The sequence below is a fragment of the Oncorhynchus masou genome, chromosome 16 (genome assembly GCF_036934945.1).
Source record: "Oncorhynchus masou masou isolate Uvic2021 chromosome 16, UVic_Omas_1.1, whole genome shotgun sequence".
Classification (NCBI taxonomy): Eukaryota; Metazoa; Chordata; class Actinopteri; order Salmoniformes; family Salmonidae; genus Oncorhynchus; species Oncorhynchus masou.
Window position 1 is genome coordinate 15,885,067 of NC_088227.1, and position 22,876 is coordinate 15,907,942.

General features: G+C 42.4%; 1 protein-coding gene across 19 annotated transcripts in view; it reads right to left on the bottom strand.

Annotated features, from left to right (window-relative positions):
* Positions 1-22,876, bottom strand: part of epb41l2 (erythrocyte membrane protein band 4.1 like 2) — a 103,069-nt gene that overhangs the window by 40,541 nt on the left and 39,652 nt on the right. For 3 of the 19 annotated variants that reach the window (XM_064990898.1, XM_064990908.1, XM_064990894.1), the window contains exons 1-3: positions 12,829-13,021; positions 7,975-8,561; positions 6,909-7,166 (exon numbers count right to left, since the gene is read on the bottom strand). In XM_064990898.1, the coding sequence (XP_064846970.1) occupies positions 6,909-7,166; positions 7,975-8,547 (831 nt within the window). In that variant the 5' untranslated portion in view covers positions 8,548-8,561; positions 12,829-13,021. Of the gene's footprint in view, positions 1-6,908; positions 7,167-7,974; positions 8,562-12,828; positions 13,042-22,876 lie in introns of those variants that run through there. The other 16 variants (XM_064990913.1, XM_064990905.1, XM_064990904.1 and 13 more) reach the window with 9 other exon arrangements.

Below are 22,876 nucleotides of genomic sequence, written 5' to 3' on the forward strand. Positions count from 1 at the left end.
CTGAGCCATTCTACTGCCAGTGTTTGTTTATGAAGATTGCATGGCTGTGTGCTCAATTTTATACACCTGTCAGCAAAAGCCAAATCCACTCATTTGAAGAGGTGTCCACATACACCACATCACCAAAAGTATCATCAATGCAGGCTGCAGTGTTATGGGGTTTACAGTGGACCTCGGCCAAAAATCTGTCCAATAGTAACAGCTAGGCTAAACCATGCAGTGATGGGGAGAGCCATTTGTTGAGCCAAAACTGGCTGCCTTGATGTTCTCAGCCTCTCTATCCCACTATAAAAGGGCACAGCAGAATCTACTAATCAACTATGCTATGATTACCTGACTCAAAACCAACAATCAAAATCATCATAATTTATTGCACCTACAGATAGGCCAAAATCCACAATAAATTCTTTACTTCAGCTGAGAAGTAGGTCCTACCAAACACAGTACTATCAACTTCACATGTGTTGTCATGGCCCCTGAGAGCAGCAGTCAGCTAAATGGTTAACTTGGTCTCCCTGATGTTCCCTTCTTTAGGTGCCCAACCTCTCCTCTCGGTCCTCTCCAGTACTCTCCCTGCTGTGTGTCCTAGTTAGTCACCTCTACTACACTTGTGTTTATAGGTTGATGTCCTGCTGAGATCATCAGCAGCCGCAGCACAGCGCAGAAACTATACGTTTGGAACATCGAATCGCAATAAAAATTACACTATTGAAACGCAATAATTGTTTTTATTTAACCAGGCCAGTCGTATTAGCATCTAAGTATTGTGATATCGTATCGTGAGGTCCCTGGCAAATCTCAGCACTACTATAAATAGCCTCAGACTCCACCGGTAGCAAGGGAGGAAATAACAATGAAATGTCTGATACGAAAACCTCAATCTATTCAACAGGATTACATGTAATGCTATCCTCTTCCTGCGCAAAACTAAATTATGGTGATGAGGTTCATCGAATAAGGAGAGGCTGCTGTGCTGTGTACAGCTCCAGTACACTGCACTGTTGTTTTCCTCTGGGACAACGCAAAACTACATGACAATGGTTCTGAATGCTTATCTACAACAACAATAATCCTTGCACTGAATCTTCTATAAAGCGGAAAAAAATGCATCTGTCAAAACACGGCGTTAAAGGCAGGCAATTGTTTTCCCTATGAAAAAGATAAAAAGACAACCCGTGGTTTACCCCTTTGGCACACAGCAAAAACCTTACCTCTTTCAAACGCAATTTTCTTGTCGTCTGCTTGTTTTAGTCAATTACAAAAGTACATTTAAGAAAAGTACAACATGTCTAAAAATGACTTCTCAACATTACCTGCTCCCTATCGTTCTCACTGTTTAGAAAAACATCATATTGTAGGGCTTCCATCGTGCCCCTTTTCTTGGCGATGTTAGCAACCACTTGAGTGAGTGCTAGCTCGCTACAGACCAGAACATTAAAACTTGTTAGGGCTAAGGTCCTTTATTCCGCCTGACTGACGTGCCCAAAGTAAACTGCGTTTTACTCAGGCCCAGATCCAGGCTATGCATAGAATTGGTACCATTGGATAGAAAACACTTTGAAGTATGTAAAAATGTAAAAAAAAATAATGTATGAGACTATAACACAATAGATATGATAAAAGAAAATCCAAAGAAAAAACAACCAGAATTATTTAAAAAATTGAGAGCCCATGCTCTTACAAAGGAGAAAGTATAGGGGCGTATCCACATCCAGCTCCCAGATTGCAATTCCTATGGCTTCCACTAGATGTCAAAAATCTTTGTTCAAGGTTTCAGGCTTGTTTCTTCCCAAACGAGGAAGAATTATGAGTTTTAATACTGGGACTCAAGAGTTGGAAATCAGTCTGTGCGCACGCGATAAAGAGGACGCGCACCTGCTAATATGGTTTTCCTATTGAACATATTTCTTTCCGTATGAAATATTTTTTTCATAGTTTAATTACAGGGTACCTGAGGATTGAATAGAAACGTATTTTGACTTGTTTTAACAAAGTTTAGCGGTAGCTTTTTGGATTCCTTTCTCTGCGTGTTGAACGAGTGGATTACTGAAATCGATGGCGTCAACTAAACTGACTTTTTAGGATATAAAGAAGGATTTTATCTAACATAACTACATGTTGTAGCTGGGACCCGTTGGATTGCAAATCAGAGGAAGATTTTCAAAAAGTAAGTGAATATTTCATTGCCATTTGTGATTTTATGAAGCCTGTGCTGGTGGAAAAATATGTTGTGGGGCACTGTCCGCAAACAATCGCATGCTTTCATTGTAAAGCCTATTGTAAATCAGACAGTGCAGTTAGATTAACACAAATTTAAGCTTTTAACCGATATAAGACACTTGTCTGTACCTAAATGTTTAATATCCATAATTGTTATGATTATTTATTTGAATTGCGCGCCCTCCAATTTCACCAGAAGTTGTCGACAGGTGTCCCGCTAGCCCTACGTTAAGCTAGCCAAGACTAACACAAACAAAATGACTATACAGCTACAAGTAGTGAGTGGAGTTACAAACAGACTGTACTAAACAAGTTAAATGTCTTACCTGTGATGAAATGTTTTCCACACACACAGCTACGTGCCTACTTGGACACCGCGTCCCCACATTTCCCACACCGAATAGCCTACAGCCACAAGGCTCTTCTTGCAGGCTCCATTTCCCTACGTGGGGGCATTTGTGAACCGTAGGTCGGGATTTTTGACTTGGCTACATTGAACAACATAGCAGCTTTTCGGCATGTTTTGTTATTTCTGTATAACAAAAAAATCTACGACGAAGTTACGTCTTTCACAATGAAATTGTGCCAGCTCTATTCACAATACATACACTGAGTGTACGAAACATTAAGAACACCTGCTCTTTCCATGACAGACTGACCAGGTAAAAATAGGTGAAAGCTATGATACCTTATTGATGTCACTAAAAAAAACAAACATTTTTAAGCCTCGAGACAATTAAGAGATTTGGTAAGACAAAATATGTAAGTTCCTTTGAAAGGGATATGATAGTAGGTGCCAGACGCACCGGTTTTTCAAGCTCAACAGTTTCCTGAGGAATTAAGGCTGTTGAGGGCAAAAAGGGGGGGGGGGGTGCAACTCAATATTAAGAAGGTGTTCTTAATGTTTTGTACACTCAGTGTATATAGTTGCGCAAATATTATCCATCACCTTTAACTCTACATCTCCAACTCTCCCCAGTGTGAGTTTTTTATTTTATGTGCGTGATATGAGACTGCACAAAATGTGATTGTTACGTAACAGGACAGTTAACCCGCACTACCCTCAAACCAAGGCATAATGCCTGCTAATTATCTATATACTGTGTTTCAACTTGTCAATTTCAAATGATTTTCAAACAAGTTTTATTTGACAGTTTGAATTGAAGTGTGTTCCGCCTCCTCAATAATCCACATAGAAGTACACCATTTCATTGTGGTGGACAATTGAAGTTTGAGGCATTACGATGAGACGGACAAACTTTGCTCTTTGATGCGAACCCAAGCACTTCTCCAGTGTTTCCTCGGGTCAAGTATGCAGACATTTGTGCATCTCCAGTCAGAACAGAACCTGCACAAACTTTTTCCCACTGTCACATTTTCTGGCTGGCGCCCCATTGCTTTCATTATTGTTTTCTTTACTAATAATAACTTTGGACATGTGTGCGTTCCTATCAAAGTAAGTGCCTTATTACGCTATGGTAATAGTTTCTGTATATAGTGTTATGTTGTTTGTACTGTAATACACCATATGTATGTATGGCGCATAATGGTTTGTGTGGTAGTCATGTATTTACTGTTTATTCACATTTTTCAAGTACTTGCGACAAATAATGTATTCTTATTTTTGCATAGATTAATGGACACATGTAAAATGCTTTTTTGAAGGTTTTACTGATTATAATGAGCTAATGCTAAGCCATATTAACCCACTATGTGTGGAGCCATGTTTGTTGACATCATTCAACGCATTCTGGGTGTCACGCAAAACACCTGTCAGACCAAAGATATTTTAGCAAGATGTAATAACAAGGTGAAGATATGTGGTAACAAGGTGAAGGGACGGTTCACTCGTCTTTTGAGTAAACTTCCAGAAGTCAATGATGGGAAGTGAATTACGGTAGACGACACAACCCCTTCAACCTTCAACATGCATACTGAAAACAGACCCAACTCATCTTGTCACCTCTTCTTAACTTTGGTTGAAGCAGAAAAAACAAACATGGCGGTGCACACAAACTACCCACTAGGCGCATTTACTTTCGACTTTTAGAAAGTGTTTTACAAAATTATTTTGATGATTGGTAAGCTCACCCGTGATGTGATTAATTGTAAATAGTAAATGCTTTTAGTTAATACGTATTATGGTTTCTGTTAGCTCACTACTAACACAGTTAGCGCTAGGACCGATGTAGCCTACAATTTCTGATTTGGATAACAATTGTGTTACGCTGTTGCTACTTCTGTGAATGTCTGAAAATTGCATCCATAAATAAACTGCACACGTCGAGGACACAACGTTTGTGCAAAATGTTTTGTGAAAAAATAACAGTGTGGCCAGCTCAAACAATGACCGCTGCGTCAATCGTAACTCGACGTTTAATGAAATGTTCTAACCACACCGGTTTGCGCGTGTTCGTACGCGTCAAAGGGTTAACTTCTTCGATATAGGGGGCACTCTTTTAATTTTTGGATAAAAAAACGTTCTCGTTTTAAACAAGATATTTTGTCACGAAAAGCTGCTCGACTATGCATATAATTGACAGCTTTGGAAAGAAAACACTGACGTTTCCAAAACTGCAAAGATATTGTCTGTGAGTGCCACAGAACTAATGCTACAGGCGAAACCAAGATGAAATTTCATACAGGAAATGCTCCAGATTTTGAATGCGCTGTGTTCCAATGTCTCCTTATATGGCTGTGAATGCGCCAGGAACGAGCCTACACTTTCTGTCGTTTCCCCAAGGTGTCTGCAGCATTGTGACGTATTTGTAGGCATATCGTTGGAAGATTGACCATAAGAGACTACATTTACCAGGTGTCCACTTGGTGTCCTCCGTCGAAATTATTGCGCAAACTCCAGCTGCGTGCACTTTTCCATTTGGTTCAGAGGAGAAAGGCAACTGCCACGAATGATTTATCATCGAATAGATATGTGAAAAACACCTTGAGGATTGATTCTAAACAACGTTTGCCATGTTTCTGTCGATATTATGGAGTTAATTTGGAAAAGGGTAGAGGAGAAAGCAACTGCCATGAATGATTTATCATCGAATAGATATGTGAAAAACACCTTGAGGATTGATTCTAAACAACGTTTGCCATGTTTCTGTCGATATTATGGAGTTAATTTGGAAAAAGGTTTGGCGTTGTAATGAATGAATTTCAATTTCTCCTACACAAATAATCTTTTTGGAAAAACTGAACATTTGCTATCTAACTGAGTCTCCTCATTGAAAACATCCGAAGTTCTTCAAAGGTAAATGATTTTATTTGAATGCTTTTCTTGTTATTGTGAACGTGTTGCCTGCTGAATGCTAGGCTTAATGCTATGCTAGCTATCAATACTCTTACACAAATGCTTGTGTAGCTATGGTTGAAAAGCATATTTTGAAAATCTGAGATGACAGTGTTGAGCCAATATATTTATTTCATTTAATTTGCGATTTTCATGAATAGTTAACGTTGCATTATGCTAATGAGCTTGAGGCTTGAGTCTGACTTCTATCACCAATATTAACTTCTTGAAACTCCCCATCCCGGATCCGGGTTTGTGACTAAAGCCTCAGGCTCATTAGCATAATAATAATAATAATAATAATAACGTTAACGATTTCTGAAAATCGCAAATAAAATGAAAATAATGCGTCTGCTCTCAAGCTTAGCCTTTTCTTAACAACACTGTCATCTCAGATTTACAAAATATGCTTTTGAACCATAGAAATTGACTAATTTGTGTAAGAGTATGCAAAGCTAGCATAGCATTTTGAGTAGCATTTAGCACGCAACATTTTCACAAAAACCAGATAACCAAATAAATAAAATCATTTACCTTTGAAGAGCTTCTGATGTTTTCAATGAGGAGACTCTCAGTTACATACCAAATGCGCAGTTTTTCCTGAAAGCGTCTGTGTGTAGGAGAAATCGTTCCGTTTTCTACATTGCGTCTGGCTACCGAAACGAACCGAAAATTCAGTCACCTACAACGTAAAACTTTTTCCGGATTAACTACATAATATCGACCGAAACATGGCAAACGTTGTTTGGAATCAATCCTCAAGGTGTTTTTTCACATATCTCTTCATTGATATGCAGTTCGTGGAAGCTTGCTTTCCTCTCTGTATCCCATGGAAAAATACTGGCAGGTGACTTTTGCGCACCAATTTCGGCGCAGGACACCGGGCGGACACCTGGTAAATGTGGTCTCTTATGGTCAATCTTCCAATGATCTGCCTACAAATACGTCACAATGCTGCAGACACCTTGGGAAAACGACAGAAAGGGCAGGCTCATTCCTCTCGCATTCACAGCCATATAAGGAGACAATGGAAAACAGAGCCTCAAAAATCCTGCTCATTTCCTGGATGCCATCTCATCTTGGTTTTGCCTGAAGCTCACGTTCTAGGGCACGCACAGAAAATATATTGGTAGTTCTGGACACGTCAGAGTGTTTTCTTTCGAATGCTATCAATTATATGCATAGTCGAGCATCTTTTTGTGACAAAATATCTTGTTTAAAACGGGAACGTTTTTCATCCAAAAATGAAATAGCGCCCCCAGAGCATCAACAGGTTAAACCATATGATCTGAAGTGTCCAGAAACATTTCTATTTTGGGGTTTGTCCGGGACCTGGACTTTGATCGTGTGTGTTACTTTGCTTAGAACAACTATAAATATTGAAGAGACTCACCTCCACCTCACAGGGGAACTGGCTTCCATCAAGCATGGTCACGTGACACATCACCATCTTCACCTTCTTGGTCAGTTTCAGTGGTGACTTGATAAAAGAGTGTCCACCCTCAGGTTTCGGGCTCTCTTCCTCGTCTTTCTTCTCCTCTCCTCCTTCCTCTGCCTCCTTGGTCTCCTCTTCTGCTGCGCTCTTCTCCTGAGATTCCTCTGCTGCGCTCTTCTCCTGAGATTCCTCTGCTGCTTTCTCCTCCTTAGCAGGCTAGACACAAATCACCAAGAGGAGATTCTCAGAGCGAACAAGAAAAACCCTTCACATCCACAAAGGCCATTTTGTCAACAGTGGTTTGTCAAAGAGTAGCCTAGTTCTGCTTAGTGCCATCAATTCTGTTAGCACAGATCTGTACGGAGAACCATAGTGTAACTTCTATCGCAGTACACACAGATTTTAACCAGCACTCATTATGTTTTCCTTTGGCTTGATCAGTGTAGATGATGTCATTGGGCGGATCAAAGTCTTAAAACATGGAAAAGGGCTGGGGGTTTGGCTGGAATATCGACAAGCACAACGAGGAGATGTTTCTTCTGCAGCATAATAGCTTACAGCGATTCCAACGTAATAAAATCAGAAAGGACAAATGAGGGGAACATTCAACATCTCTATACTAAGTGATATGTACCTTCTTTGTGACTGACTGACTAATACTGTATCAACAGAGCTCGTTTCTAAGTCATAACTCCTAACAGGGTTGAAGGAGGAACCTTGACAGAGAGATCTAGTGAAGTGAGCTAAGTGGCACCGATTCCTCAGGGCCCCTGCTTGGCTTGCTGTGGTTGAATCAGGTCGTGTGACTGCAAGGTCAACGATGACACGCTACTGTCAGACAGCCAGCAGAGAGGACCATCTTGATAAGCAGAGCTATAGTAAATAGAGTAATCTGGGTTCTCATCTGCCAGAGAGGAAATCAAATCTAAATCTGAGAATCGTTGATTTGAAAAACACAAGCAAAGATAATGGAGAAACAGTAAGAGGTGTGTGGTGTTAATATGGCCAATATAGGCTAGCATACCTGAGTGTCTGCACTGCCAGTGGAATGATTCTCCTCCTCTTTTTCCTCCGATTTCACTTCCTCTTTCTGTTCTGGTTTCGGCTCTCCGTTAATTTTCTCTTCTTCCACCTGTGGTTGGGCTGCTGTGGGCGATGACGTCTGCTCTGCCTCGGCCTGCTCCCCCTTCTCACCGTCCTCCTCCTTCACGGAGGCAACGCCTGCCTCTTCCTTGGGTGCAGCCTGGCTCTCTTTGGGTCCCACCTGGCTCTGAGACTTCTGCTTCTTAAGCCATGGAGGGAGGAACCTGGAGATCCCTTTCTTCTCTGAGGCTGGTGGTGAGGCTGGGGTGTCCTCGCCCTCCAGTGGTGTGGCGTTGTCGGCGGGCTGGGCCTCCTCCTGCTTCTCCTTGGCCTCTGCGGGGGCCTGGGCTGAGTCGGTGGCTGGAGCGGGGTGGTCGTTGGCGGACTGCTCTGCGGCCTTGGCCTCGTCTGTCTGGTTGGTGGCTGCTGGTTCTGATTCAGGTGCTGCAGGCTGCTCCTCTGCCTTCTCCGGCTCTTTCCTCACCTCCGTCTCAGATCCCACCTCTGTCGTCATGGTCCCCAGTCACACTGCACACAGAGAGAAAGAGGGATAGAGTTAAACCAGGAAAAGCTAACATCGTATCATATGTATTCCCAAATCACTAGCTAATAATAAATGAGCCAGGGCCTAAAACTAACCTTTTGGTCCACTAACCAAAATATCACAGAGGAGACAAATTTTCATCTGCCCCTTTAAGGGTGGGAAGTTAGCGGTGTAACGCGACTTAAGTCATGTTTATTCCTGTGAGATTGAGAGTCTGAGTAGTAGCCGGATTGTCTTCCCTAATAGATGAAATGTAACATTGAGAAACAACCTAGTTTGTGAACAAAACTATGTAAATAGCCAAGAAACACAACAACAAAGTCTCACTTCAGTGAACTTTAGTTTCAAGTAAATTAAGCCACATTTTATGCCTGTGTGTTGTCATGTTGCTTGTTTTAGGTTGGTCAAATTGTAAATACATTTATTGTCTACGTTGTGTTCTTTTTTTCTTCTCATGTAACACAACAACGCAATTCGAAAGACGGTGAGGACGCCATAATATCAGCAGCATTTTTTGTCAGCCGTGTTTCATCGTGACGGATTTCTTTGACATTATGTAATTGGAGCGAACTAAGATGTCATGTGGGGTGATGGTACAAAAGGCCATTGGCCATCAATGGCTGGGCTGCTAAGGGGCTAACTGCATCTCCCAACAGAGAAGAGCGGTGGCCCCAGGCAGGGCTTCAACCCAAATATCAGTGACAAGGGAACAGCTCTGCACAACGCATTTACTCATTCACCATGACAACAGGACTCAAGGGCAAGAGGTTAAGGTTCGCCACGCCTCTCTCAGTATCACAGAAATTGGCACGGCTCAAAATAAATCAACGCAATGATATTACAGCTGACTGAGTCTCTGGGTAATGGCGTTTCGACAGTAATTGGGTTGGAAACGTCATGTTCCAGAGAGGAGGACATAGCCTCTGAAATTAAATGGACAAGGCACTGCAGGGTGGAGCAATGACTCTCTGTTGAGACTAATTCACTTAAATCAAATGATCTACCCTGACTAAATCGGTTTATTTCCTTTCTCCTGATAACAAATGTGATTGCATTGTAAACCTCTGCAGAATAAAGTCAGAATTGATCATGTACCTGGCATTCCATGGTTCACTTCAGTTAAAACTATTCTTGTAGCAATCATTATGAGAGCGCACGCACACACACACACACGGAACAATATTCTGGGTTACATGCAGGGCCGATTTATAAATAGAAAAATGGTCCCTCACGCATGACTAGCCAACGAGTTACGAAGGAGAGGAGCCATTTTATGGTCTTTTTTTGGTTCCACACATTTTACAAGGGGTCATGTGACAAGTTGACAGGGGAATTAAGGGAGGCAGCAGCTGAGAAGACTCAGGGATGAGTTGAAAATGTAACCAAGAAAAAGATTATTCTATCCAGAACTAACAGGGATGAGCGACACTTTAGTAGCAAAATGTAACAGAATGAACAGGCTAGGTAGGAGAACACATTTTGGCCTTCTTCAATTCAGATTAGGTTTAATCAGGTTAAGGACAAGAAGACGAATACAATTGCAACGAATACAATTACATTGAGGCTGATAAGAAAACTGTGTCGCCGACACGCATCGACAACAGTGAGCATTCAGACCCTGATAACAAGGAACAGATGGTTTACCGTCAGACTTGATTCAATTTAAGAAAATAATCAACCTAACTCCACAAATGGCATTGTAACAGACACCACTTCCTCACTGATGTGCGGGGCTACATTCAGGACACACAAAAACACAAATAAAAGACAAGATGTGTAGGTCTAAGCTACACATCAAATGGTTCAAATTAGGCCAATAAATCACACAAATCCATTGCAAAGAAATCGTCTACATCTAGGCCTAATCTAATCAAAAGAAAATTTTATTTTTAACACAACATCAATTCCCTGATAATCCTAACCTGAATGTAGTGCAGGGTCAGGCTGGTAAATGAAATCACAACAGAGATTACCTGAAATAGAATACCATGTTGAATACCACAGCCTACAGGTTCAAAACTCAGAGCATATTTCTACCAATTTGCCACAGGGGAGTGACTTGCTCAGCCATTCAGTGGAACCAGGATCTGGCCACCCCAGCAGACTGCAGGCTAAATCCCAAATCTGCAAACGCTTGCACATCATGGGAGTAAGTGAAACAACACAGCCTGTCAAAACCAATCTGGGTCCTTGTCAGCAAAAAAACAAAATGGCCTCTCCATAGAGACATATGACTGACGTGCTCTCTCGTCACCTCATGCCGTCAGATGGTATTTTCTTTAAGAGGCTAATGTCACAGACATAATCCAGCAGACAGAACAGACTGGAAATCAGAGCCTCAACACACACACACACACACACTGGTTCTGGAGGTGGGTGGTGGTTAGCCTAAGTGTTAACGCTCGTAAAAACACACGTCTCGATCTACGGCTATATAACAATCAGTTATGCTAGGAGAACTGTGGGTGTGACAGTCTGGGGTACTTTAAGCATGTCGGCGTGAGTTGTTTGCTGTACACCTCCAGCCCAAGTGTAGGCTATGTGGAGCGTGTTGAGTGATAAGGGATTTAGCTTATCCCCAGTCAAATCAAACACTTCACCTCCCTACACCGCAACACAGCCTATTGTTTCATTACACTAATTAGACACGTTTGGACGATTAAAGTACACTGACTGCAGTGACAAAGTCTGGAATCAAAACCATTAAGACATTTCTAAGAGACACACAATACGCAAAATATCATTTTTTCCCCAATGTTTTTTCAATGTTCTCAGGTAGTCCCAAGAACTGACATGAAGCAACACTGGCAGTCTGTGATAAAGATCATTTCTCTGCTCATTCCCAACTGGCTGCAGTGTCCGCTTTTTCCTCCTGCAGCAAGCAGGTCTCTAGTTATGTTTCAGCCTCTCCTTCCATCTCGCCCAGGGCAACAACTCCCCAGACAGGAGATTCAAGGCCTCTTTCCCCCCCACCTCTCTCTCCCCTCGCTCTCATTCCCACACTGCTAAACAACAATAGGACTTGCATGCTCTCACATACCCACTCTGGGTCTGGGAAATCTCCATCTAGCCTTGTACTCAAAATGGAAATGCAGATCATGCGTGGACCGAAAATGTGCCCCCCTCCCATCTAGCTTGCTGTAAGCGCTTCCCCCCCATATGTCCTTTCTATATGAATTAAATGTTTATGACATGCCTTATGCAACTTGGCTAAACCATCTGGTACCTCTCAAACTGGTTTCCTCCTGCATGCGCAGAAGAGTCTCCTAGTAGCAAACACCAAGTCTAGATCCATTGAAATTGTTTTCAGTTATCAGCTTATTTCTTGATCAACCTCTTTAAAAACAGTTTTTTTTTGGTGCAACAGAGCTTTAGAGAAGTAATTGTACTTGATAGAGTCTCTTCTTAAATGGGGAAACCAGAGAGACAGAGAAAAAAAAAGCACGTCGCTAAGAGCGCTCCTGTACTGTGGCGCTGGTCTGGGGATTGTTTTGCTTAGGTTCTGCTCCCCACCGAGGCATACCATACCGGGTATGCTGCAGCTTCAAAAGGATTTGCGACAGGCAGGCTTTCATTTCCCCCTCATCCCAGGACTCTATCCCCCCCCCCAATAAAAACATCCCCCAGACAGTGGCAGGAGAATCCATTAGAGAGGAGCTGCCATTCCGTTTCATCTTTAGACACAGGTTAGCGGATTTGTTGTAGTACAGTGTCGCAACTCTTTATCAAGCCCTTGTATCTTCTGGCTTTGTGACATTACACACGGTCACCGGCTGCGCACACATGCATTATGAAGTCACGTCTCATAACACACCGGGTCAGACAATGTGCTCGGCAAAACACTGCAACAACAACCAGGACAACGCCCCTCACTGATTATTCCAATCAAATCACTGGTTAATTAAATGACAGCTGGACAATGACTAGGCAAAGTCAATTTGCCAGTATTTTTAAAAATATTATCACATTTATTGGTCACATACACATGTATAGCAGATGTTATTGCGGGTGTAGCGAAATGCTTGTTCATTACCAGATCTACTCAATCGTATGACCCATGAGCTCCAGGAACAGCTGAACTCTGAACACTCTTTGCGTCCAGCTAAACTCAAAACAGCTGACCTCACATTCTATCAAAGTGATCGGCAGATGAACTGCATTGACTATTAGCCAGCCGTGTCAGCCTCAGTACAGTAACCCAGTGCACCGCTGTGGTGTGGCGCTGGGTGTGAGTACAGAGCAGCACCTTACCGTGATCTCTCCCCCCGCTGACGACCGACTCAAGACTCGGTCCTTTCCTTTCACCGTCCTGTGCTGTATTCCAGCTGATCAACCTCCTCCTGCTCTATACACTGCTGTCATTACCGCACCAAACTCAGGGGGACAGGCATAGACCGAGAGAAGAATGAGGGCGAGAGAGGAAGCCAAACTCTGCTGAGAGAGAATGGGGGAGGGAGGAGGGAGAGGGTGAGCGAAGGAGGCAGACCCCACCCCGGCTGTGTATGTGCCAAGAGATGGATTGTTAATGGACACTTGTGTTCAGGGACCAAGGCTAATCAACTCCTTCGCTCACTCCATCCTTTTCCTTTTCCCTGGCCCTGCCGCCTTTCACTGGCACAGGCATGCCAGTCCTCTCCTCTCTCCTTGGAGGACACCAGCTTGGTGCTGCAGCAGCTAGCTAACCACACACACACACACACACACACACAGAGCTATTGCGGGTTGGCTCCCATCTAACCTAAAGGACAGGAGTTTAAAGAGCTCTGAGGAGCCTGTCCTCAAAGGAAAGTTTCACACACCATTCCAGACTGTAGACAAGATGTACTATTCTCAGCACCTATTCTCACAAGCATCAACATGGTGTTATAACTCCTTATTCTAATGGTGTTAGCAGGCGAGCACCTAAATTACATTTTGGCCAAATCTTTATCCCAGTATTAGTGCTAATTTCACACATTGGGTGACAGATGGGAGGGCTCAAGTCATGTCGATGTACAGTGAAACAGACGGGTGAACTGCATTGGCAAAACAGTACACACGATAGAGGGTCTTAGCAGCCATGTTGCCAACAGTAGTGCACCGTAGTAGGATACAGCAGAAAATGATGCTAGGGATTGGCATTTGAGAAACAATTTTTAGAACACAAGGCCTGCACATTTATCTATATGCCAACAGTGCGCAATAATGCCTAATTTATCATAACCATTACAGATAACAAATCCTAATTGCACCATATATACAGTGGCTTCAGAGAGTATTCACACCCCTTGACTTTTTGTTGTGCTACAGCATGAATTTTAAATGAATTAAAATTGAGATGTGTCACTGGCCAACACACAATACTCCATAATGTCAAAGTAGATTTATGTTTTTAGTCACAAATGATTTAAAAATGAAAAGCTGAAATGTCTTGAGTAAATACATATTGAACGCCATTGTTAAATAGACGGGACACAATTATTCCAAAACTGCAGCGCTCGTTGTTGGAACACATATGTCCCTACTTCAGTCAACCAGACCATTTTGAATTTGCGAAGAATGTAGCTTGTGTATCCTATCAGTTAGATCCGTTTTTAATAGGCGTTTATTTCTGTAGGCCTAACGGGAGCGCTACTCGGCACGTGTGTCAGCGTACTCAGCACGTGTGTGTAGAGCTGGTGGTCGGGACGCAATTGACTGAGTGAGACGGAGGGAAAAGGGAATTTAGGGAGAAGCGTGATGCTTGGTTTCTTTATTGTTGTGCCCCGCAAATGCACATGTAGATATGGAATACCAGAGTGAAAGCAAATTAACATTGTCTTCCAAGACAAAATTCCGCTCTCTGGTAAAATATTTTTGGGACGGCCGTATTACTCATGCTCATGCTCATCCCCCAAATGATGCAGAGGCATTTTTAGGGAGGCGCACTCTGAAGTAGAGTTGGTGTCCCCAAAGTGTGCACTATGAAGGGATGCGTGCCCCAAGAGAGCGAGATTGAAACTGCTTGTCGTGCTTAATGGGAGAGGAGGCAGGATGGATAACAGGGTCTATGGGCACAGACTCATCAGTGGGAGGGTCACAGCAGGATTAAACTAAGAGGAATGTCCAGACGCCCCAAAGGATGAAAAGACCACAGACAAAAGGAGCTAATTGCCCGGGTCTCATGGCACAAAATGTCAATTTTCTCTTTCCTCTAAAGCCCTTTATTGAAGTCAAATGACAATGAGTTCTGCTGTTAGATGGATACGGGGGAGAGCGAAAAGCCACAAGTGTTGGAATGAAGCTTACATTTTTTAACCACTATGTACAGCAGTGCCCAGAGCACAAGCCTATCTTATTTCCATCAAACAGACGCAAGGCATAACACACATGCTTTTAAACTGAACAAAAATATAAAAAACGCAACATTTCAAAGATTCTTCTACTGAGTTACAGAAAATCTGTCAATTGAAAGCAATTCTAATCTATGGACTTCACATGACTGGGAAATACCGACATCGGTCGGTCACAGATTGTAGGGGCGTGGATCAGAAAACCAGTCAGTATCTGGTGTGATCACCATTTGCCTCACGCAGCAAGACACATCTCCGTCGCATAGAGCTGTCCCATTCCTCTTCAATGGCTTTACGAAGTTGCTGGATATTGGAGGGAACTGGCACGCTGTCGTACACGTCGATCCAGAGCATCCCAAACATGCTCAACTGGTGACATGTCTGGTGAGTGTGCAGGCCATGGAAGAACTGGGACATTTTCAGCTTCCAGGAATTAAACTAAGAGGAATATCCAGATGCCCCAAAGGATGAAAAGACCTTGCGACAGTGGGCCATGCATTATCATAAGGTAACGGCGGCGGATGAATGGCACTGCAATGGGCCTCAGGATCTCATCCTGGTATCTTTGTGCATTGAAATTAGCATTGATAAAATGCAATTGTGTTCGTTGTCCATAGCTTATGCCTGCCCATACCCCCACCAACACTATGGGGCACTTGTTCACAACGTTGACATCAGCAAACTGCCATACACGGTCTGCCATTGGCCCAGTATTTCCTAAAAAAATGTTGGAGGTGGCTTATGGTGGAGAAATTACCATCAAATTATTTGGCAACAGCTCTGGTGGACATTCCTGCAGTCAGCATGACAATTGCACGCTCCCTCAAAACTTGAGACATCTGTGGCATTGTGTTGTGTGGCATTGTGTTGTGTGACAAAATGTGCACCTGTGTAATGATCATGCTGTTTAATCAGCTTCTTGATATGCCACACCTGTCAGGTGAATAGATTATATTCGCAAAGGAGAAAGGCTCACTAACTAGGATGTAAACAAATTTGTGCACATTTAAGAGAAATACACTTCTTGTATGTCTGGAACACTTCTGCAATCTTTTATTTCAGCTCATGTAAAGAGTTGGGCCCCTGTTTCATGTTGCGTTTATATTTTGTTCTGTGTATATTATCATTCACTCCATGAGTCAAAATAACCGTGGCTTGTCAGTGATGTAGGACGTGATTACATTTGAGACAGGGTATTCCTGCTCTTTGAAAACTCCTAGTCCTAGCACCGTCAGGTAGGATAACAAAACAGACCCTGCAGCGTGATTCAATAACTTACATTTGAATAAAGCAAACCTGGGCTAAATTGGTTTTCCTGAGGAACACGTCTAAACCAAACTTTGTGCACCATCTGGGATTTAGCTGAGTTGCTATAGCAACAGGAAGTTCCCAGTAGTGCATGCAGCTCACACTGTTAACTCGGCAGCAACAAAGAGGGTCACAAGCAGTAATGGTCTCAATGGCAAGAGAAAAGCCTGTTTGAATCAGTTTCCTCTAGAGTTCAGACTAACTCCACAGCATGGGGAGACTAAGTGTGCAGTGCCTCAGACTCAGTGGTGTGGAACAAAATCGCTTTAATTAAAGTGTTTTTGAAATTAAATGAGAATCATGTTATGAGATGCTGGAACATTTTTACTTGGACATTTAGGAAGATCTCATTTGTTGGTCAATGCCAGTTAAACTCAAAATCATCAACAATTTAGTTCATCAAGACCTAGTAGCTTTACCCCATGTCATTAAAACCCACTTGTATTTGTGTACTGAGCCACCTAGCCCTAACACAACCTCAATTCCCCTTGTTTGCATAGTAAACTCCTTTGTGGTCTATGAATTCCTCCCATAGTCGCCATCCATCCCTGCGGCAGCAACTGTGAGACCAACGTTGTCTCCTCTACAATGACCTGCAGCCTGTGTGAGCACAACAATACAGGGATCAATCACTGTCAGCTGCTGGGCTACTGTGTTCCACTGTTAGTCCAACAGCCCAGCCATAATGGCATCCCTTACATTAGACATTTATATTTGTGTCATTTAGCAGACACTTGTATCCAGAGCGACCTACAGCGACCTAAGTGCCTTGCTCAAGGGCGCAGTGATTCGAACCAGCGACCTTTCAGTTACTGGCCCATTGCACTTAACCTCTAGGCTACCTTTCGCCCTACAACAACCCTTCTGGGTGGCTCTCATTTACAGGGCCCAGTTGACCTCTTAAGGACTTCGCAGTAAGGTATGTGTGGTGGCTGAAGGGAAAGATGGTAAAAAGCTAATTCTAGGACTCTTGAGAATCAATGAGACTCACTGGTTTAGATAGTAGCTGTGATTGAATAACCATACTAGTGTGCCACATACCTAAACTGCATACTATTTAGCATGTACTGTTTAGTAAAAAGGATACGGTATCCCACGGTCGCAACGCAGTAGTGGCTCATGATTGGCTGAGTAGGATTCAACATATATGCATTGCATTATTTCAACAGACATGCGTCGCATTAACCAGCCTGATAAAAGCTCATTTCCAATTAGATACATTTCTCTAAACTGAAAAGAACAAGAATGGAGTTATGGGCCAACTCAAGCTGGTTATAGGAATACTATCACGTTCGACCTATGCCTTAGTAGACCATATAGCCCATCTCTCCTATTTAAAAAGGGCCTGAAGGCAAACATATAATTTGGTTCCATTTCATATGTATTTGAGAAAAGAAAGTGCTGTAACATACAGTACCAGTCAAAAACGTTTGGACACACCTACTCATTCAAGGGTTTTTCTTGATTCATACTATTTTATACACTGTAGAAAACTATGAAATAACACATGGAATTATGTAGTAACCAAAAACAAAGTGTTAAACAAAATATATTTTACATTTGAGATTCTTCAAAGTAGCCACCCTTTCCTTGACGACAGCTTTGCACACTCTCGGCATTCTCTCAACCACCTTCAAGAGGTAGTCACCTGGAATGCATTTCAATTAACAGGTGTGCATTGTTAAAAGTTCATTTGTGGAATTTCTTTCCTTCCTAATGCCTTTGAGCCAATCAGTTGTGTTGTGACAAGGTAGGGGTAGTATACAGGAGATAGCCCTATTTGGTAAAATAAGTCCATATTATGGCAAGAAGAGCTCAAATAAGCAAAGAGAAACGACAGTCCATCATTACTTTAAGACATGAAGGTCAGTCAATATGGAAAATTTCAATGACTTTGAAAGTTTCAAGTGCAGTCGCAAAAACAATCAAGCTCTATGATGAAACTGGCTCTCATGAGGACCGCCACAGGAAAGGAAGACCCAGAGTTACCTCTGCTGCAGAGGATAAGTTCATTAGAATAACTGCACTTCAGCTTGCAGTCCAAATAAATGCGTCACAGAGTTCAAGTAACAGACACATCTGAATGTCAACTGTTCAGAGGAGATGGTGTGAATCACGCCTTCATGGGTGAATTGCTAGAAACCACTACTAAAGGACACCAATAAGAAGGAGAGACTTGCTTGGGCCAATAAACATGAGCAAAGTACATTAGACCGGTGGAAATCTGTCCTTAGGGCCGATGAGTCCAAATTGTAGATTTTTGGTTCCAACCGCTGTGTCTTTGTGAGACGCAGAGTAGCTGAACGGGTTATCTCTGCATGTGTGGTTCCCACCGTGAAACATGGAGGTGGTGGTATGATGGTGATTTATTTAGAATTCAAGGCACAGGAATTCAAGGCACACTTAACCAGCATGGTTTGCGCTTTGTTTTTCAACAGGACGAAAACCCAAAACACACCTCCAAGCCATGTAAGGGCTATTTGACCAAGGAGAGTGATGTAGTGTTGCATCAGATGACCTGGCCTCCACAAGCACCCGACCTCAACCCAATTGAGATGGTTTGGGATTAATTGGAATGCAGAGTGAATGAAAAGCAGCCGAAGTGCTCAGCATACGTGGGAACTCCTTCAAGACTGCTGGAAAAATATTCCAGGTGAAGCTGGTTGAGAGAATGCCAAGAGTGTGTAAAGCTGTCATCCATGGTGGCTACTTTGAAGAATCTCAAATATTTTGATTTGTATAACACTTTTTGGTTTACTACATGATTCCATGTGTTATTTCATAGTTTGTCTTCACTATAATTCTACAATAGTCAAAATAAAGAAAAATCCTTAAATGAGTAGGTGTCCAAAGTTTTGAAAAAAAAGGTGGACAGTTGGGTGCATAGCAAATTCAGAACTGCAACATAATTAAGTAAAGCTCTGATCATTTGGGAATGAGATCAGAATCACTGCTAAGGCTTGATCCATACATTCAATAATTTCAATCAAAAAGGACCGATTAGCGTGACATTAATAACGCAGCCACATCCTGAGTCCCTGTGGCCGACGCATCCAGAATATGGTTAAGTATTTCATTTAAAAGCTCTGACAAAAAAGGCCAAGAGAACAAAAACACTTTCAGTGAGAAAACAAAAATCCACTTTGGGTAAAAATGTTGCCCGATGCTCGTGAACTTAAGGAGAACAAAAACGACTTAACCTTCATTTGAACACCATTGCAGGAGCTTTGGGCATCTTCCCATGCAAGTAGCCTAGTTTTGTTGTTGGCTATTTGAACAGAACCAGGGCCTATCACTTGCAGCCCACCTCTACCAATGCACAAGTGTGAAAAACCGTGCATCGAATTCTACTAGATGAAGAGCCAAAATTAGTATAACATCCTGGCATTTAAACCATACTTGATTTTGGAAATGTTGCATACTATTAAACATTTTATTTTTTTCACATTCTCAAACTGCCTACTGTTAAAGACACAAGTATAGGTATTCAGACAGGGCCAGTGTCTTTAAATGGGAGATGTAGGCCACTAGACTAACTCCTCGCATTCCCATCAGTCGCATGATCTAAACTGCATTTAGTTAATCTCCAGCCACACACAGTGGCAGCCAACCATGCTTCTTTACCAACTTTGGACACCGGGGAATGAGGCAGTTAACTGCAATAATGATGTGCATCAAATGTGGCGTCTCGTGTCCGCAATGTTTTTCTATGATTTGCAAGGGAAAGCAGTTCTGTTGAGGGTGGGATAAATCGGTCTACCCCCAGCCTGATGGTTTAGGCTAATGTTAGTCCAATCTACACATTCCATCAGAGAGAAAAGGTCAAATAGACAGTAGTAAGTACACATAGGATAGAGCTTATTCCATGACATTATCACACAACGAGCCAAGGGGGTAAAACACAGAAACTCACATTTCAGACTTGATAAGGCTGATCTCAAGACAGACTTAGACACCTGCTAAATAAAATTGTACTCATTCATGGGCGCACACACACACCACAATTTCTACTACCAGAGACTTATTTCTAATACTGCACAATTTAATCCCCCCTTTCTCTGATACATGTGTAAATATTGGACTATAAAAAATTGTGCCTTTCTGTACTATACTTATGCTAAACCGTTATTTCTATTCTACTGAGCCATTTACTATGTTAGTATTCTTCTCTTTTATGATTTCTTATTGTTGTTGCATTGTCGAGAAGGAACCTGTAAGTAAGCACTTCGTTGGACAGTGTACAGTATACCATGTGTATCCTGCACATACCACTAATACAATTAAGCAATAAGGCCCGAGGAGGTGTGGTATATGGACAATATACCACAGCTAAGGGCTGTTCTTAGCACGACGCAAAGCAGAGTGCCTGGATACAGCCCGCTAGCCGTGGTATATTGGTTATATACACCACACCTCCTAAATAAAGGTGAAATAAAAAAATATAAAACACAACCCCCAGTGGTGCCTTATTGCAGCTGCATCTGATACAGGAAAGGACTCCAATCCCAACATACAATGTAGAAGACGCAGCCCCACAGTGATAGCAGGTTAATATTAGCACACTTCCTGTCCTTCGATTTTCCCCTACACTCCGTGGAGCATGTGTCCCTATGGCTCAGTATCGGACTCAACTCAGACATAGATACTCCCACTGCAGGGACTCCAGCATCCCAGAGCACCAACCCCAGCCCAGAGGTCCAGCCCAAGTCCAGAAATCCAGGCCCAGGCCAGAGCTCCAGCTCGAGTCCAGAGCTCAAGCACCAACTCCAGTCAAAAGGCCTCATTTATAAAATGTTGCTACTCCCAAAATATGCATGTGCCAGTTCAAGCAAAAGTTGTCATTTATAAAACTTGATGAGATTAAGTACATATCCTCCAGCAAACTTTAGACAATGCGTATGCTGTTTCTAGTGGTTGAACTATTGTATTGCAAGGCAAAAGTAGCCTAGTAGCCTTGTGAAAATGGGGCCCACTTTTTGGAAGAAAACCACTCGATTTCGTCTCTACGTTATATTGGCATCGAACATGTCACCCTCCCTAGGAGGGGGTGACCTCGACAATTTATTGTTAAAACGAGAGGCTGCCTGGATCTTTAATTTAAAGACCCTTGCTCAATTCGGTCTCAACGTAGACTTTCAACTGAAGCCATTCTTGTGATTATTGTTTTTGTAGGCTTATGTAGCCAAATTTTATCTATGATCGTACGCTATCCATTTATGTTTTTGGTATGCAATTTTAATATATGAGAATGAACCAATGATATCAGGCTACCCCCGGACATGATTACAGACACCTGTGTGTGTGTGTGTGTGTGTGTGTGTGTCGTTTGACACTATATAAATGGGTCATCCCGTAGTGTTTGTCGTTATACCCTGATGACAGCTTGTCTGGCAAAACCTTGGACATAAATATTTTTACATCTGAGCTCCTAGTGTGTGTGGCTCTCCTTTATTTGGATTTTTTTAGGTGTTACACTCCGCTAGCCAGCACCTCGCCTAAATAGGTGTACGTTTCTTTCACCTCTAAAAGTAGCCTAGTAGCCTTGTGAAAATGGGGAATATATGACACTCTTGTTCATAACAGCAAAAAACAGGCAGCTAAATATACAGTAATAAGTGTGCCGACGCTCCCACTCGGTCTGCCATATTCTTTCTCTTTGCTCGTTTTCCTTATTAGGATGTCGGGGGCGACATGGGACACACCTGGGCCTGGGTGTGTCCAAGAATAAATACACCTCTTCCCCATTCAGACACACTGTTAGACTTTGGTTGTGGCATTTTTGTGGCCGTTTTATTTGTTTGCTTTAGCACCTTTCAACACCCCTCATTATCACATTTATGCACGCAACCACTCACACTACTGATGACTGACTACACACACACACCATTGTTAATTGTATTTATGTTACCTCAGTTAATAAATACCTTTTTGTTATTCCTTATCTCCACATTGTCTCCCTTTCTGTTACAGACTTCGAGCCAGTTCGTGACACAAGATGCAATCACTTGATCTTTCCATTCTAAAATAATTCGAAAGGCATCCATTTTCTATTGTTTATTTAATTTCCATTAGAATTGCAGAACAAATTCCTCACCTTTTCTGACGGTGATCAAATCGAATCAAATGTATGTCACACACAGCGAATACAACAGGTGACCTTACAGTGAAACGCTTACTTAAAGCAGTTTTGGTTAAGGGCTTTTAAGAAGTTAAGAAAAATAAGTAAAACATTTAAAATAAAACAATTTAACAATACCGAGGCTATATACAGGGGGTACCGGTACAGAGTCAATGTGCGGAGGCACTGGTTAGTCGAGGTAATATGTACATGTAGGTACAGTTAAAGTGACTATGTATAGATAATAAACAGAGATTAGCAGCAGCGTAAAAGAGGGGACTGGGTAGCCCTTTGATTCAGCTGTTCAGGAGTCTTATGGCTTGGGGGTAAAAGCTGTTTAGAATCCTCTTGGGCCTAGACAGGACGCTCCAGTACCAGAGAGAACAGTCTATGACTAGGGTGGCTGGAGTCTTTGGCCATTTTTAGGGCCTTCCTCTGACACCGCCTGGTATAGAGGTCCTGGATGGCAGAAAGCTTGGCCCCAGTAATGTACTGGGCCGTACGCACTACCCTCCTCAAGGCCGAGCAGTTGCTGTACCAGGCAGTGATGCAACCAGTCAGG